At 39.3% G+C, this 18410-nt stretch overlaps 1 protein-coding gene across 1 annotated transcript in view; it reads left to right on the forward strand.

The window, feature by feature from the left end:
* Positions 1 to 547: 547 nt before the first annotated feature.
* Positions 548 to 18410, forward strand: part of LMBRD1 (LMBR1 domain containing 1) — a 77741-nt gene continuing 59878 nt past the window's right edge. The window contains exons 1-3 of the mRNA XM_048077451.2: positions 548 to 701; positions 1271 to 1447; positions 9460 to 9520. Of these exons, the coding sequence (XP_047933408.2) occupies positions 642 to 701; positions 1271 to 1447; positions 9460 to 9520 (298 nt within the window). The 5' untranslated portion in view covers positions 548 to 641. The remainder of the gene's footprint in view (positions 702 to 1270; positions 1448 to 9459; positions 9521 to 18410) is intronic.

Consider the following 18410-nt stretch of genomic DNA (forward strand, 5'->3'; position numbering starts at 1 on the left):
AAACTGGAGCACAGAAGGTTCTGTGCAAACTCCAGGCAGCACTTCTGTGCTGTGCAAGTGATGGAGCACTGGCACAGATTGTCCAGAGAGGCTGTGGGGTCTTCCTCCTTGGAGATTTTCAAAAGCCACCTGGACATGGTCCTGCGCAGCCTGCTGTGGGTGGCCCTGCTGGAGCAGGGGTTGGAGCAGATGGCCTCCAGAGGGCACTGCCAACCCCAGCCTTTCTCAGATTTTGTATATAGTAACAGAAAATATTTTAAGTGTTTTTACTGAGGAAAAAAAAATAATAAAAAGAAAATACTTGATACCTTTTAGTGAATCTTTTCCCAAAACCTCCCCCCCACTTTTTTTTTTTGTTTGTTTGTTTCTTTGCTTGCTGTCTTTTAAACAGGAATCCCCTCAGGCTGCTCTGCCTCAGCCTGCCCACCATGAAGGAGGACACGACCCATGCGAGAGGCTACAGCCGCCGCCGAGTCGCCTCCGGGCACCCACACAGCCAGCCCGGTCGGCGGGGAAACTCCCCCTCGGCCGGGACGGGCAGCCCCCCGTGCCCATGGCGCCCACGGTGACACGGCGACACGCCTCCGCCTCCGTAATGGCCCCGCCTCGCAGGGGCGGGCGGCAGCGGTGACGGAGCGAAGATGGCGGCGGCCGCTTCTGAGCTGCTGACGGGATGGTGCCTCTTCGGCCTCGCGTTGCTGGTAAGAGGAGGCGCTCTGGGCTTTCGTGTTCTCCCGCCATGGTTGTTCCTCGGCTGGGGGCTGCTCAGAGCCCGCAGCTGCCCCTGTCAGGCCCTACAGCGGGTCAGCTTCTTCCTTCGTTTTCCCTTCCTGCCCCGCTGTTCCCCGTCCCCCTTCCCTTTGGGGACGGGCAGCCCCCCCTTTGCCTTATCTCTCTCCTTTTAGACCCCTCGTGTAAAAACCGTGGGGCTCCCCGTGGTTTTCCCCGGTAGCTCGTCGCCTGGCTGCCCGTGTGCCCCTGGTGGAGCTGGTCCCGTGGTGTTGGGACGCCAGGCAGGGTCTGGGTGAGGGTGCGTGGCCGCCTCGTCTACCTGTCTGTGTGCTCGGTGCTACTTGGTGGGTCTTCGGCTGTGACTGCTGTTCTGCTTGTGGCAGCAAACTGCTGATAGTGAAGGCAAAAAGAGCTAATGTCTAGAAGAATATAATGCTGATGATCACGTACAAAGTGGCCTGAGACAGGGCCTAACTTTAGTAGATGCTTTCGGATGTCCTTGTTGCGTTCATCATAATTATCTTTCACTGTTTTACAGGCTATTCTGATTTTCTGCTGGTTTTATGTACGCAAGTATCAAAGTCGACGAGAAAGTGAAGTAATTTCTACCATAACAGCTATCTTTGCATTGGCAGTTGCACTTATCTCATCAGCACTGCTACCAGTAGACATCTTCTTGGTTTCGTATATGAAAAATCAAAATGGTACATTTAAGGTATGTACTTTTAAAAATGTTAATTTTCTCTTTGATAGAGGCAGCTCTCTTGTGTTGAGAGAGGATGTTCTTTCCTTTACTTGGTTTGTCAAAGTATTTAAAACTTTTGCTAGCACCAATACTGTTGCTCCAGTTCCTGGAAAGCTGTGTACTAGGACTGCAAATACAACACTGTGCTCTGTTCATTACTTGAACTGGATTTCAATTTTCAGTTCTATTACTTTATATTTTTTCCTGTAAGACTTTCCAAATTCTACTTGTTTCCAAACGCTTATTCCTTTTATTGTCTTAAAAGGAGTGTGCATGCTATCCTTGGGTTATAAATACATCTTGTAAATATTGCCCTTTAGTACATTGTCATGGGGCATTGTAGAAAGGAACTTGTTGCCCTACTACTTAGAAACATACTGCTTTGCTCATTTGCAGTTTAAGATTTATTTCAATTCTTGTTTTTCAAGCATTCATTTATTCTGGTACTGAAACATGGCGTAGTGACTCTATGTAGGTCTTTATCTATGGTGTAGAATGTGAGGTTAGCTGCTTGTGAAGCAGCTTAATGCAGCTTTACCAGGGAAAGCTGAAACTCCCCTTAAGGGGTGTGGATGGATGTGGGAGGGGAATATAGTAATATCTATTCTTGCTAGGTATTACAACACCTGTAAACAGGTATGAGGACCTATTGCACAGTAACTGTAGGGGATTGCTGTGTAACAAGTTTTCAGTGAGATGACTACTAGGATATTAGCGTACTATGCACTGAGAATAGTACTGAGTATTAAGAAGTATACTGAGGCTGATAAGGTAGAGAAATAGCAATGAGAAAATAATTCCAGATGAAAAAGTGCATCTGCAAGGGACTAAGTAGAATTTCCTGTTGCAAAGGAGGATCTAGCTGGAGACCTAGTTGGTGAATGTACTCTTTTCCTGATTTGAGAAGCAAACTTGTAAAGGAAAGAGGCCAAATGTAGTCATGCAATCAATACAATTTCAATTGAAGAAATGTGATTAATAGAAAGAATAGCACCATATTTAAAATACTGTTTTTTTTTTTTCTAGGTTTAGATCTGTGTTAGTGACCATGTGCTGTGATATGATGGGGTAAATGGAAGGGTGGGTAGATTCTATTTAAAATTGTGCCTGATAGCAGCAAGCATCTATGCTGGTGGTAAAGGTTTTATTTCCTCCAAGTACTTTTACTTGTGTTTCTGACACTTCTTGGTCCTGTTTAGTTCCTAATGTTTGTAGATGCTGGTGGTGGTATGTTGTTCCATACTGGCCTGCAGAAGAATTCTTCCTTCTCTCCTAATGTTTAACTCAGTGAGTTTCTAGCTTTGCAGCAATAACTTGAGGTCTTCTGATTCAATGCAACACAAGTGTTGAAATTGTGAAATAAAAATATGACCCTGGCCTTCCTGATAAAGTTCAGTGAATCTGCAGTCAGAACATACAGACTTAAATGTAAGCAATAGGCTTTGATTCTTTGATTTCAATTTGAAGCTAGGAAGTTGTCAGTATGTTGACATGTTGATCTTCATGATTAATTAAGGCTCTTAATGCTGTGCTGGGTACTGTGTACTGCTTTTCTGCTACAGCTTCACAAGTAGGAGAGGCTGGATTGGGTTCTGAGTATTTCTGGGAGTTGAGTGTCCTTACTTTAGACCATTCCTTCAAGCCCAGCACTTCCACATCTGATGCTGGGCTATGACTCCGGCCAGAATCCTTTATTTTCAATGGCCAAAGTGACTTAAGCATTTGATATATTACTTTTCCTTAGTAAACTTTTGGAGACAGATCTAGGTAGCAGATGTGGACCATATTCTCTGTAGATCAATTATTAGTTCATCAAAAAATCCTTCAACTGGATGATTTCAGAACTTTTGCCAAAAGAGTAGTGGCAGTTATCCAGCTCCTAGGTACACAATTTTAGATGTACATGATCTTTTTTTTCTCTGCCTCTCAACTGTGATTCACAGTGTCAGCGCTAAAGAGATGAAAGTCAAGAATATTCAACTTCTGAGTTGAGTTTCAACTTAAGGGGTACTACATATGGACTCTCAGGTCTGTTTTTAATCCATCTGACTGTCCTGTCAATAGGTAGAGCTTTCTGAGATTTTTTTCTGTGAACACACTTGAAGCTAACTAGAAGTGTTGTTGTGATTTAACCCTGGTAGGCAGTGAAGTCCCACACAGCTGCCTGCTCACTCTCCCAAGGTGGTGTCTGGGAGAGAATCAGAAGGGTAAAACTGTGAGAACTCATGGGCTGAGATAAAGGCAGTTTACTAGGTAAAGCGAAAGCTGTAAGTGTAAGCAAAAGAAACCAAGGAATCCCTTCACTACTTCCCCTCAGCAGGCAGGCGCTCAGTCAGTTCCAGGAAAGCAGGGCTTAATGGTTTATTGGGAAGACAAACATCATCACTCTGAACAATTTTATTGCCAAGCATGATAACCATATGGTATGGGACATCCCTTTGGTCCATTTGTTGCAGCTGTCCTGGCTGTGTCCGCTTATAGGTTCTTCTGCATCCCCAGCCTGCTTGCTGGCAGCGCGGCATGACAAGGAGAGAAGTCCTTGGCTCTGTGTAAGCACTGCTCAGTAGCATCTAAAACATCGGTGTGTTATCACCACTATTTTCATCACGAATCCAAAACATAGCGCCATACGAGCTTGTTATGAAGAAATCTAACTTTATCCCAGCCAATACCAGGACAAGTGTGTTGTGCTAATAGCAGAGACTAAACAGAAGCCAAGGTTAGTCTGGTGGTTGAAAGTTTCTGTGAATAGTATGCGTTCACTGACTAGTGAAGGGATGTGTCCTGGCTAGGAGGATCAATTTAATTGTTCTGGTAGTAGTAGTAATCACCTGTATTAGACAGATTATCTGAAGACTGCTAAAATGATGCTGTTTTTCAGATGAATTTTCTTAAAACAGTGTTCTGTAGACACTTTCTATCATGTGGTTTGAGGCGTCTTCCTTGACAAGGGCCATATACTATAACATGGTCGACCCTGGTTAATCTTGATGTTTTGTTAGTTTTGGTGGCATCATGGAGCTTAACACACTGTTTATACATCTTTCAGTGATGACAACTTATTCTTTACTAGAAACAAATGACTTGTGGCATTTGGTACCTGTTGGTTGTCTCACCATATGTCTTACTGTATTTCATAAGACTTGTCAGTGATAATGCAAGCAAAATCGAGCAATTTCGGTATGTAAAGGTTTTGCACTTACAAAGGTTTTGTAAAGGTCATGTAGTCCTTTAGGAAAGGAGCAGTGGTGCATGGACTTGTGCTGTCATTATTCTGTGTGCAAAGGAATTCATTGAATAGAATAGTTCAGTTGGAAGGGACCTAAGGGACCTACAGAGATCATAGAGTCCAAAAACAACTGAAATATTGTGTTTCAGTACAACAGTGCTATTCATTATCATAAGTTGCTAACTGGACACAGCTGCTGAGGGTAGAACGAAGATGCCTCTGATTCATGCTACCAGGAGAAGAGAATTTTCTTCATAACTAATTTTCTATGAATATAACTGTAAAAAAAAAAAAAAAAGGCACTTGAGGGAGCTTTTCTTTGGTTTTATCGTTTAGGTAAACTGGATCTGTCTTAAACTACCTTTTTTATATTCATGTATACATTGCAACATTTTACTGATGTGTTGGCATCTAACACTTGTAACTGTATTTAAATTCCCTGAATTCTTCAACATGGTTTGTGTTAAGGAGTATTTAAGAGTAATAGCATAGCATAGACCATCATACTCAATTTGAATCCTTTATCTGTCAATACAGTGCATTGTTACAGGCATTGTAAAGGTGGTGTGATGCATTCTTGCTAAACTGCATGGAACAGAACGAAGTGCAGCAGAACAGTGCAGAATGTGTGAATTCAGCAGATTTTAAGAGAATTTGTGGTCTCACTTTCACATCTTAAACTGTTATTGAAGGCAGTAGTGAAATCGCACCTTCTTAATCTGTTGTGCTTCTAAGGTATTTGCTGTGTATCCTGTAAGTTTGGGTCATAATGGATGGAGAAGAAAACAGGCTAGATCTAGAGGCTCTCCAGGCGAGTTCTCAGCTGAATCCTGTACGTGCTTGTTCAGTAAACTTTTATATGCCTATCAATTTGAGAAATACCAGCACTGCTGCTGACAACGTCTGAGCTTTGACACTCAAAAGGCAGCAGCGTGTCTCTTGACAAGACAGTGCTGCTGTCACTAGCTTTTGAAACATCTCAGAGGAACTGGTTACTGCTGATGAGGTGTGCATACAGATACCTTGCTGGTAAGAACAGGAATTTTTACCTCAATTCGTGTAAAACTAAGTAGAGAGTGGCTGAATGGAAGTTTGCACAGTAAGTATGCTCTGCTCTTAAGTTGGCTTGCATTACGGATTTTTCTTGTGCAGAGTAATGCAAAGTTTAACTTCAGGTACATATGTGCTGTGGTGAAATAGATCTTTGTATCTTTACATATGTTAATGTAAGATAACATCTCAATATTTTAATAAGCTGTAATATACACTTCCTATTACTGTGGTCTTGTATGCTGCTTAATTCAAGCAACAAAATTAAATGTATTTATGATGTTTTTAAGTTCTACATCTTTATTCTGTTATAAATCCTGCTAATACTCTTCTGGAGTTGGAGAAAGAACTTTTTTTTTGGTAGTTAAGTTCTATCAATTACTTGCTACCTCTTCCTGTAAGTGGCTGTGCCACTTAAGCAACAGTGAGACCAACAGTTGGTTGTGTTTTTTTTTCTTGCTTATTCTTGCTTGGTGTGTGTTTTGAATCTCTCTGACTGTGGGAGAAACCTTTTTCTGAGACCTACTGGAAAGTGCCACCTGTTCAGTTAGCACTTTTTTCCCTGAGGCATAATTAAAGCAACACATTGCCTTATTTTTAACACTAGGCAAATTAAACACTTTAATATTCTGAACTTAGTTACTGTCAAATTCTTTCACAGTCATACAGATGCCTAGAAATTTTTCTGTTGAAACACTGTTAGGGTTTTGGCCTGACAGTTTTCAAAGTCTGGGCTTCCTGTGTATGTGACAGGCACTTAACTTTAGGCAGTGTTGTTTCTAGCCCGTCTGTTCAAGTAGTTTCACGCTTTCTTTTTGCTGATGACAAAATGTGTGTATGCTTTTCTCCTTAAATTCCAGTTGGATAATGATGTAAGTTTAAATGCTCAGTGTGAAGTGGCCTATTGGGAATCTTAATACATTAATTTGAAGGAAGATGGTGCTGATTTCCTGAGATCTCAGAAAAATGGCTATCATCTGAAATGGGTATGGTCTGTCATCAAGTCCACATTCCATGGGAACTGAGGCAATTCTGAGGGAACTGATAAAGCAAGTGTCTGACTTATCTCGTGCAGTCTTAAGCAGCATTCTTACAACACATATGAAATATGGAAGTATTAGTGTGTGCTTTCTTACAGCAACTGAAAGGGCTTGAGTTTACCAATTTGAAAAATCCTCTACACAGAAATTGTAAGGAGCTTTGATAGTGCTGGATCTCTTCTTTTTCCACTGATTTATTTTGGAGGCATACCAACACAACTAGTTAGCTTTCTAAAAACTTTGCTTTTGGACAGCTATCTTTTTGCCCTCGACTAGGAGTAGGGTGGATCCCACAAGGCTGGAGCAGTTCTGGAACGTTTCATCTGTACAGACAGGCTTGCACCTCTGGATCCAGTGCCTGATTTGGGCTGCCAACAATCATGTTACAGTCATGTTAAGCTTCCTTAATCCTATAGTTCCAATAGGAGAAGGAATAGCTGGGTGCAATTACCAATGTAGCTGTAGCAGCATCTTTGCTTCAGTTTTCGGAACAATTCCCCAGGAGTGCTGTGTAACTGGATTCTGAAAATTGTTAGCTTTTGCCCTTGCTGAATAATGGATATCAGTGCTGCTACATCTGGGATCTGATTTTTAAAATGCACGGATGGGTTTCCTGCAGTTCTGAGGTAAAATTTGAGATATGCTTATTAATTTCTGTGATGAATTTTGGCTTCTTGATCAACATGTGACTTTTAGATAGGAATTTCATGAGGAAAGCAGTCTGTCCTTTGGTGTTATGTAAAAAAGCTTCTGTGCTTAGGCTGAAAACTCAAGGCTGGCATAAAGTTAGTGTCTAAGCTCCACTGGTGAGTGAAATATTAAGTAATCCAGTATTTTTTGAACAAATTGATACAAGGCAATGGTCTCTGCAGCTTACTGTTTATGTAATTCAAGTCTTATGTTAACCTTTACTTTTCAGTTTGAACTTCTGAAAAAGAAGACAAGGATTTAAACTGGGTAGTCAACTAGTGGAAAAACAAATCTATAACCTACAATAGCATAATAAACTCTTTGCTGTTCTCATATCTAATTATTGCATCTCTGAATTTTAGTCTTGTTTATTCTATGATAGAAATACTGCGTGCAGTCAGGTGTCTTAAGAGATCCCATTCTCAGAATGCTGTGGGAGTTGGCACAACGTACTTGGTAGCTGCCCAAACAACTCAGTGGTCTTCCTGGTCTGTAGTATGTTGTTTCTGAAAGTCTATTCTGTATCAGATGGTCCTCTGCTTGTTTCTGTATGCCTGCTCATTTCCAGTGTTGCTAGCATTCTACAGCCAGGAGGTTCTGTAGAAGTAGCCATTTTGTATTTTTACTTATATCCTCATCTCTATCAGTATTACATAGGTATCATTATATGCTTGTATTCTTTAATGTGTGATTATTTCAGTGTTGCTAAATAGAATAGGAACAGGAAGTGAAGTATAGTACTGCGGAGCTTCTCAAAGTCATGGTTTTTTTGTATACTATTAATATCTAGACCTATATGCTTGAAAAATAGCTTTGGTACCTTAAAAGGCTATGTGCACAAAATTAGCTGTTCTTCCCAACAGAGTGAATTCTACTCACAAAACTTGACTCTGTCCCCTCTATCAGGTTGCATCTAGAAAATGCTTCTCTACTATAGAGCTTTTCTTTCTAGAAAGGTGTTCCCAGACTTCAGCGTGTGATGCCATTTCTGTGGCTGAAATCCAGTTAAGTCACTTTCAGCCTCAAGTGGTGTTTTGAGGCTGTTATTTTTAGCAATTCCCATTGTCAGACTTCGTGATATAAAAGTAATGCTTTTCTGACTGAGAGGTAGGTAATAACTTCAAAATGAGTACATCGTTGACTTGATTACGTCCCTCCCAGTTGGCTTTCAGCTTAATGTAGGCAAGCCTCTAAAACAGTTTAAGCTGCAGCACATCTGACTACTGGGCTGGGCAATTCATGCAGCTAAGTTGCCTGTAAAATCTTTTTCTGATGTACTAGACTGCTTCAAAGCCTATCTTATGTTGGAATTTTTTGGGAAATTCGTTCTGAGAACAGCTATGTCCCTGTAAAGACTTGGCCTATATGCTTAACGTCAACTGTGTTACTCCAACAGTCCAGAAGGAAAAGGGCTAGAACTGAGAATAATCATATCTCCAGGATTTTTTTAACAAAACACTTTGAAAAACTGTTTAGGTTAGGCTTCAGACTCAGTAGTTGTGTTATCTGATATGTATTAAATGAAAATTGGTTTCATAAAAGTGGATATTCAGATTGTACTTGGTATTTAAGTGGCATAACAACAGGAAATATACTCAGCTGCTAAAAAAAATTAGACACTAACACTTTTTATTTCAATTATTCATTAAAAATACATTATATTGTAACTAAGGATATTAATTCCAAAAAAAACCAGAGCTTTACATTTTTAGCTAATGGCCAAAATGAGTGGGTATAGGCAGTTGGGATGCTACTGCAGTGTCTGTCCCATTAAAGGCAGCATTTCTTAATCATAATGTTTAAGTTGAACTAATTCACTTATACAAAGAAGTTCAACTTAATATCAACAAACTGGGTGCCTAATGCTTTTCCTTAAGCATCTGATATATGAATGTTTTTCAGTTCTATAAAAATGCAGTTGAATAAAATGTTGATTTTATTTGGTGCTAAATGCTTTTATTCTGTTCTACTAGGACTGGGCCGATGCTAATGTTTCAAGGCAGATTGAAGACACTGTACTTTATGGATACTATAGTAAGTATTTTTAACTTTTTCCCTCCAGTTAATAGGACGTATCACTTTCATACCTTTACTTAAAGGTATTAAGCTTTCAGGGGTCATACTAGATTATTGCTATTTGGTTACATTAGCCCTGCACTTAGAGCCCTTCAGTGAAGTTTTTACATTCAAGAGCCCCTCTAAAAATGCAAATATACTCAGGTCTAAACCAGGAAAAGGCTAATGGCTTCTGTCATGCAATCTGCTGTTAACATGTATCCTGTATGTATTTAGAGGTTCATTTAGGGCAACTGATGGCTTTGATATATTTTTTTTTTTTTTAGCACTCAGGATATGCAGTAGTGTGGAACTTGACTACCATGTGTACAGTCAGTGCATTTATGATCATAGCACTTGTTCAGATTCAACAACTACCATATTTATGTCTTGTGAGGATCTGCTGAGGGAACTGCGGTTATTTAGCCTAGAGAAAAGGAGGCTCAGGGGAGACCTTGTTGCTCTCTACACCTACCTCAGAGTAGGTTGTAGGGAGGTGTGGGTTGGTTTCTTCTCCCAAACAGCATGCAATAGGACAAGAGGAAATGGCCTCAAGTTGCACCAGTGGATGTTCAGGTTGGATAATAGGAAAAAAATTCTTCACTGAAAGGGTTGTGAGGCACTTGAACAGGCTGCCAAGGCAAGTAGTTGAGTCACCACCCCTGAAGGTATTTGAAAGATGTGTAGGTGTAGTGCTTAGGGTCATGGTTTAGTGGTAGACTTGGCAGTGCTAGGGTAATGTTTGGACTCTGCTCTTAGAGGTCTCTTCCAACCTAAATGATTCTATATTTGAAACTAAGAGCTACTGTAAATGAGCATAAAGGGGCTGATTCAAGGATGGTAATTCTAAGCAACACTGAAGCAAAAAATTAACTGAAATTAGATTAATAAAATTAATCGAATAACTGATCTAAAACTACATGAAAGTTCCATGAACAATTTTTCAGTATGTCCTTATGAAAAGATTCTGCTGCTAGTGAAGATATTTAAAAGACCCTTACAGAGAAGGGATGCTCATGACAATTTGAGTAAAATGACTGCCTTTGTCAATGATAGAAATTCAAAGGCAGAGTAGTTACCTGTTTTTGGTCATGTTTCCTAGGACTCAGAATATGGTAGGTTAGTTCTTTTGAAAATAAAAATTGAAAAAAAAATATATATATATATATATATATATATATATATATATATATATATATATAAAAATCAGGAAAGAATCAATTCCAAATAGTGAACGCTTGTGAGATTGCAGAATATATATTGTCTGACAGACAGTCTCACAAACCAGAATGTATAATTTCATGCTGAGTGAAGCCTAAAACCAGAACTGGTAAGAAACGTGTCGTTTTAAAAATGAGCTGTGTAACTACAAATTTATCTTCCACAAAAATTCTGTACTATAGGATAGTAGAATTACATCATGTGTGCTTTCTACTCTTTGTTACATTGTTCACTAATGATGTGTGTGAATGGTCTTCAGGCTCTTCTCTGTACCATCTGTATAGATTTATCTAACCAATGGATGAATTGCCATAAAATAGTTTGGGCTAACTAATCACTGAACTTGGTCTGGAAGACTGGAAAATGTTTTCAGACCACAAATGCTTTTTCTGAAATGAGATCAAGTGTATAATTGATTCAGACTGTTTATTTTTGGATATAAGTTGAATGGGTTGCTTTTGTTACTTAATAACTTGAGACTGCATCCAACTGCGCTTTGGATGAAAAATGTTAAAATATGAACTCTATAAAAGTTCACATATTTGAGTTTTAATTAAAATCAGCTATTTTTTTATTTTTTTAATAGACATAGAATTTGATTTTTATAGTCTGGAAAACCTTGCAATTATCTGTCTGCTAGGATTTCAGCTAGTACTATACACCACTACTCTATGTTGCTTCTGCAGCAGAGACTTGTAGAGAGGTAGGCTTTGCACTAGAAGATGTCTTTACAGTTGCTTTTTAAACTTTTTTTTGTTTAAAGACCTTTATTTTACAGACTGGTGTATACGCTAACTAAATCTACTTAAGTAAAGAAGTTCATTTTCACTACTTCTGTGAGGAGAACTTAGCTGTTTCTGCCTTGTATGTGAAATGCTGTTAACAATCAAAACCTAGTTTAATATCTTCCGAATTTAGTTTTAGTAGATGAATAGTGACTACCAGTTCTAGTATGTTTTGCTGTTATCCACGTTAAGATATAGGAAGTTCTTAAGGCATTGCCAAACTCTTCCTAGTTCATAAGTTTTGGGAGAGAATCCTTTTTAAACTGCAGTGCAGTACCCGATTAAGTAGATGTAGAGTACCCCATGTTTACTTGTAGTTCAGATGTGAGATTATAATTTTCATAGGGTTTGTTTTCTTTTATATTTGGGATTAGTCTAAATAGCAAAGATAAAGGTCTCTTTTAAAAGCAAGATATCTCTTATTAAATCCTCAGCTAACTTTTGGGATAGATTTCAAGCCTAAACCTGAAGAACTTCAAAGTTTTTGATTTTGGTTTACCTGGGCAGGTCTGCTTGAAGTTTTGTAGGACTAATGTTTTATTTCATAGTATATCCTCCAGATGGTGGTAGAGATTTTTAAGATGCTTCAAAATATTTTTCTTTTGTATCTTCTAGTTTGAGGAATTGATGCATTTTTTTATAACTAGAACTACACTGAAGTGAACAGCAATAGGTAACATTTTTCAGAAAAGAGCATCATTCCTGTACAAAAATGCAACTTGATAGTTCTCCTGTCTGTTTAGGTCTAGTTTCCCTGCTGCTGTTGCACAGCACGATGAAATGAAAGCTGAGAATGAATAAATTAAACAACTCTTCTAGTCTTGTAATGCTATTCAGTTTTCTTCTATTCCTATCTTCTAACAGTATGTGGTCTTGCCATGTTTTAAAATAAATGGGGTGACCAGAGTGAAGTCGCTTTTTGTACCTAGTACTAGTATTAGGCATGTGCATACCAGTACTCTCTTTCCAGAAAGTGCACTAATAGCTGTATAGGTCTCAATCTCTCCTGTAACTATATTGTACTTGCAATTCACAGTATGGTAAGTTAATAAGTTTAGGTCACTGCCCTTTAGTACAAGTCACTTGGAGGCTTTGGTTTAACTGCTGTAGAATAGTAAGGATTATTTTACTGCCTGTGTTGCAGTTTACTGAGAAAGCTGTCACTAAACTTAAAAAAGAAAAAGAGGGGGAAAAAAAATGGGTAGGCTCCACAAGCGGTCTTGTTTCATACCCAGCTGGTAGATCGCTTGGCTTGACTATTGATAGAAAAGTGGAATTGCCGTGTACTGGTAGAAAGCAAAATAAGGCAACTCAGAATGAAGCTTGAAATGCCACTATTTCAAAGTGGGACTTAATGTAAGTGCTTAGCATAGGAAAACGTTTTACTGATTGCTTTGAAGCCCTAGCAGCTCAGTGTGTTAACTAATTCTCAGTTAAATACTCAGCTTGCAAGTATTTGGTACTGGGTCTTTGACCCAAGGACTTGGGCTTCTAGGAAGTGGTAGGTGGAATGAATGCAGCTACATGTCTTCTCCTATGGTCAGAATATGAAAACATGCCAAATACTGTGCAAAGCTTGCACAGCTGTACATGACAAATACTGTATATGACAAATGGAGTGACACTGACCAAAAAAACCACCGCCCTCCTAGTAAGTATGGCTTTTGAGAACCATACTACAGTGTGCTAGAATATAAATTGGAGGTCTGTTATAGTATTGGCACTTTGCTAAAGTACTCTTAACTGTCCTGCTTCAAACAAGTGTTGTATGATGAACACCTGAAATTCACTACTGGGTTGTATTTGTTAACTCTCAGTGAGGAAAACAAGCTGGCCGTCCCTGCTTTAAAAATTGTTTTACCAAGCCTTTTGTTAGATGTGAGAAATATACTGGGGAAGAAACAGTTGTCTGTAGGTCTTCAAAAGTAGCTCATAACTCAGATTTGCAGTGGAAGTGAGGGAGTATATAACAAAGCACTGTTTTAAGCATTTCTGCAATGCATCAGTATATAATGCCATCTGGAAGAGCAGATGGCTTGCATGATGGAAGAGATTTTTGATCATATAAGGTTCTTGAGCCTCCTGTAGTCTCTAAGGGATTTCGGGAACAGTATTGATCTCAGATACCCTGCATGAAATCTTCCCAAACCTTTAAGGTATATTAGTTCCTTCTACCTAGTGCTTTTTGCTGTTCCTTGTTGTCTACTACTCTTCCTAATTGTCCTCCCGTACTTCTAGAAAAAAAACGAGTCAAAACACAATGAAGGGACCGTGGCAATAATTTACTTGAAGATTACTGCCAAGTCTGAGTCTCATAGTTAAAGTGTCTTTGTATTGATGTGGTACAAAATGGAAAAAACTGCTCATTTTGATTTCGTATGAGAATTGTCCTGAGAAACTCCTTTAAAATAACCTTACCACAGAATTCTTGCTGAAGATTGCTTAGACTTGTTCTGTGACAGTAATCATCATTATGCTGGCTATACGGTGAAGCCCTCTTGCAGTGGTATTGCTTCAAGCTTCTGATACAACCCAGAAAAAATGCTTTGAAATGGCAGTTGAACCTGTGAACAAGTGCAACGAGCAATCACCGAGTTATAACTGAAGTGCATGGAAGTGAAATAAGGAAAACTCAGTCAGTTATGCCACAAGGTCACAGGCAAGGGAGCCAGTGGTAAGGAAATATTTATCACTTGGCTGACTGCTTGCTGCTGCAAGACTTCTGACTTTGAAGGTTAACTTTCCAGGGAGCAAACAGCCCTTTTAGTGGAAAGAACAACAGGCAATTAGATGCTTGCCTGTAACGCTTTTGAGCTGATGAAAGGTGTTCCTCTTGACAATTGGGAACAACAAAATTCACAGCTCAGATCAGTCTCCTCCCTTGTGTTGATAGGAACTCTGCCAAATCTTTTAAAATTTTCTGTGTGATACAACAGAAAGAAAAAACATTTTACTCTATTAGCTGTATAGCAAGTTTTCTTTTAGGAGAAAGAGGAAATCAGGAAGCTTTCTTCTTTGTGTGCCTCTCAGGTGTTCCTCATAGGAAGCTTTAAGACTTTACCTGATGAGTGAATGAAAAGGTCTTAATTAAAATGATTGTGTGTGGGAAACACAAAGACAAAACTGCTTTTAAATTCACTTTTCAGTGGTATGGCCCTGTAAAGTTACCATGGTAACGTGGCTTTTCAACCACTTAAATCCGTTCTGGGCAAATTGCAGAGCTGTTGCAACAGGGAGGGTAACTTGGCAGTTGGTGGGTGCTTGTGCTGTGCTCAGACTTAGGCATTAGTAGAAATTCACTTTGACTTACACAAGTGCCGAGGTTGGAAGGAGGCAGCTGCTCACAGCAGTTCGTTCACACCAGTCTCCAGCTGGATGCTGAGTATCTCCAAGGCTGGAGGCTATACTACATCTTTGAGTAGTCTGTGTCAGTATCTGGCCACAGGTAGACTAATTATTCTTGCTTAAATGAACATTTCTATATTTCAGTTTGCGCTCATCTTCCTTTCAGCCTTTACCTGTGTAACACATAATCAGGTATTTATCCACATTGATAAGATTCCATCCAAAGCCTTCTTTGCTCCAGGCTAAACAGTTGCAGCTCGCACAGGTGCTCTGTGTCAGGCTCTCTGCTTTACGTGTGTCTCTTAACGCTGGGAGCCCAAATTGGATGCAGCTCTCCAGACCTGCAGTGCTGGTAGGGCCACGCTGATTCAAGGGGAACAACTACCTTCCTTCTCCTGGTGGTGACACATTTCATGAGGCAGCCCAAGCTGCTGTTGGCCTTCTTTTGCTGTGAGGGCACTGCTAGATTTGTCTTGTCTGCCAGTGTGATGAGTGAAGATGACCCAGCACAGGGTCCACCACACTGGAGGTGGTGCAAAGAAGTGTTAGCGTGACAGGTGGATGGAGGAGAGAGGGAAGTGGGACCCCTCCTTGGATCAGATACAGCTTGCCACTTGATGCTCGCTGAAGAAGGCCTTTCAGCATCTGCCAGTCGGATACGATCAAGTAAATACGATTCTGTTTTTTTTTGTTATTCGTGTATGATGCTGATATGCTTCATTGTAAGCCTCTCAAGTGTTTGTCTAGAAATAGTTATATCAAAGTAATATTTTTATCTATACTTATACAGTACATATTTAAGCTATTTCATCTTTAACTTGGAAACAGGATCTAGCCCTGTAGTACAGCTTTTAAATGAGTCAAGAATATTTTTTGCATGTGCAGTGTGGACTGGAGGAGACTTGCATCTAGAAGCAACTCCTGCATGTAAGGGTATACTTCACATGCTGAGTTTCTCTCTATGGATTTAATTTATCTAAAGACCAACAAAACTGCTGTAAAGAAAAATCTAAACTAACCATATCTCTTTGAGGGAGAAAAGTGAAAACTCTTCCACAGAAATAAAAGAAATGACCAGAGAAGCTGTGGATGCCCCATCCCTGGAGGTGTTCAAGGCCAGGCTGGATGGGGCTTTGAGAAACCTGGTCTGGTCGGAGGTGTCCCTGCCCATGGCAGGGGGTAGAATTAAATGGTCTTTAAGGTCCTTTCCAACCCAAACCATTCTGTTTGTATTTTTACGTATACTAATTTCTAAGAGCAGATGACAATTTTCGATATCTGGTTGTACTTGCTACTCCAAGTATAACTGTAGTTGCTTGTCAGTACCATAACAGCATCAGTCTTGCTGCTAGCTTGTCTTTAAAGTCATTTGCCTGCCTGAAAAGGACTAGTTCTGACTAACTCCAGTTATGGCTGTTTAGGGAGCCATAAAGAATGAAAGTGCAGAAAGTGACCAGGCCTGCATGACTTCTCTAAATATCTCCTCCTATTGCCACCATTGGCAATTCTGTACTCACTGTTTCAGGCTTTTTTTTCTCAAATTTGTATTGAGAATTGCAGAAAATGGATATCTGTTTCTGCAAGCTTTTGCTCATTAGATTCTTTCCCCAGTTCAGTAGCCAGCACCCTCTTCTTTGGAATGTGTAAGACTTCTGCTGATGGAGCTGTGTGTGAAAGGCATTAATTGATTAAACCTGGAATGAGACTAACCCATTGCAGTCAGTCTTTCCCCACCCTTCTATAGATAGCATAGGACCAGCTAGGTAGGTATTTCTTGTTAGTATTAGTAGGTTAGTATAGCAGTATTATCCAAAAATAGCTCTTACTGTATCTTGCTGATTTGAATATGAATATATATTTGGCCAGATGTGGCTCGGCTTTTCTTAATAAAGACCAAGAGCTACATCTTGCTCCCTCTTCAGGAAGTTAAGTGGCATTTTTAATATTTGGCTGACTTTTGAGTTGATCGTAGCTGCTCAGGCAGTTCCTGAAGAACAATTCCACTGCTACCAGTTAAGGTTTCAATGAATTAAAGCCTTTTGGTTTGCCAGTTGATAGAAGTGTATACAAAACGAGACGGGCAATACTTTCTCTCAAATTAGTCGAGAGTCAGCTTGGTATAAGAGGGCTTAGTGGGATCTTTAAAAGGTTTTATCCTTCATGATGCCCAGCTTTACTCCATTTTTCCAGAAGATTCAAAGCTTTGCTACTTTGGGTTGCACAAAAGCAAGGTTAAACTCTTCTATATTGTTCTCCTGCTGGCATGACACTAAGCCAGTATGATTTTCTTTTTTTTTTTTAATCTGATAAATTCCTGGCTACAATAATACAATGGGAACATTATTGAGAACTTTGATTGGATTAACTGTGACTTCAAGGAAAGCATAGTTATTTAACCTTCTGGTAAGGCTAATCCGGATAGGAATTTGCTTTGCTTACATTGGCAAAGAAGAGAAGCCTATAGATGTTAACTTCAAAGTTATGAAACTTAGGATGTCAGGAGCTTAATATCAGGAGTTTTATACAATATTCTATTTAGAGCTGCATAGACTTGGATCTAAATTTGATTTAAGTATTCTGGAATGCCAACATTATCTTAAACTTCTTGTATGGTTTTCATGTGAGCCATTGGATGTAGAAAAGGAAACGAGTTTGAATTTGAATAGAACTGTTAGTAGCAATACCTGTTTCTTACTGAATTCGTACTGAATGAACCTACCCTGATTTGATGTCTCACACTTGTTTTTTTGTATGCACATGAACTCTTTCATGAACTCTTTATATCTTGCAATATATTACTCTGAATGGTGGGTTTGTGGAACTATTATGGTCATGTTTTGGACTTTCTTTACTGTAAAAGTTGGATCTATATAAAAACACTTAAATCAGCTGCATTTATTTGGTGCACAAAGTTGACTTAAGTATTTATATGGTCATGGTAATGAACTGTTATAACTTCCATAAAATGTTTCATTTATGGAAGTACCTCTGTCTTCAGCTTTATTGTAATAGCTTAAGCCTGCTAATTCATAGCATGAGTTGAGAGGCACCACTTACAGTCTGGAAGCTTGGAATAGATGACTTTCGGAAAAAAAAATCTTCATATTATATTTTTGGCAACTAACTTACCAAACTCTTGTGACCGTCCTTTAAAAGCTGAATGTGATGGTGTTAATAGCAATACGTGGAAATAGTTTTTGGAATTGTTTCTTTTACTGAGTTGAAAACTTTGCTTAGCTGTCTTACTGTGTGCTGCTCAGATGCTTGTGGTACCAGTGGCTTTTTTCAACCTTTGTAAAGGCTGGGCAAGCTATGCAGCAATTCAACAGCATCAAGCAATCCAGTTAAATAAGACAGTTCAACAAAAGTAGTTCAGCTGGTGATTAGGTGATTGTCAGTGGCCATTGAGAAAGGTCCTCTGCTCTGTACCTGTAGTAGATCAGAAAAGCTCTGGATATTAGTAGGAAGAATTAAGAGAAATTACCAGAAACAGTTTTATCCTATAAAAGCATACTATA

Source organism: Anser cygnoides, chromosome 3 (assembly GCF_040182565.1).
Source record: "Anser cygnoides isolate HZ-2024a breed goose chromosome 3, Taihu_goose_T2T_genome, whole genome shotgun sequence".
NCBI classification, from domain to species: Eukaryota; Metazoa; Chordata; class Aves; order Anseriformes; family Anatidae; genus Anser; species Anser cygnoides.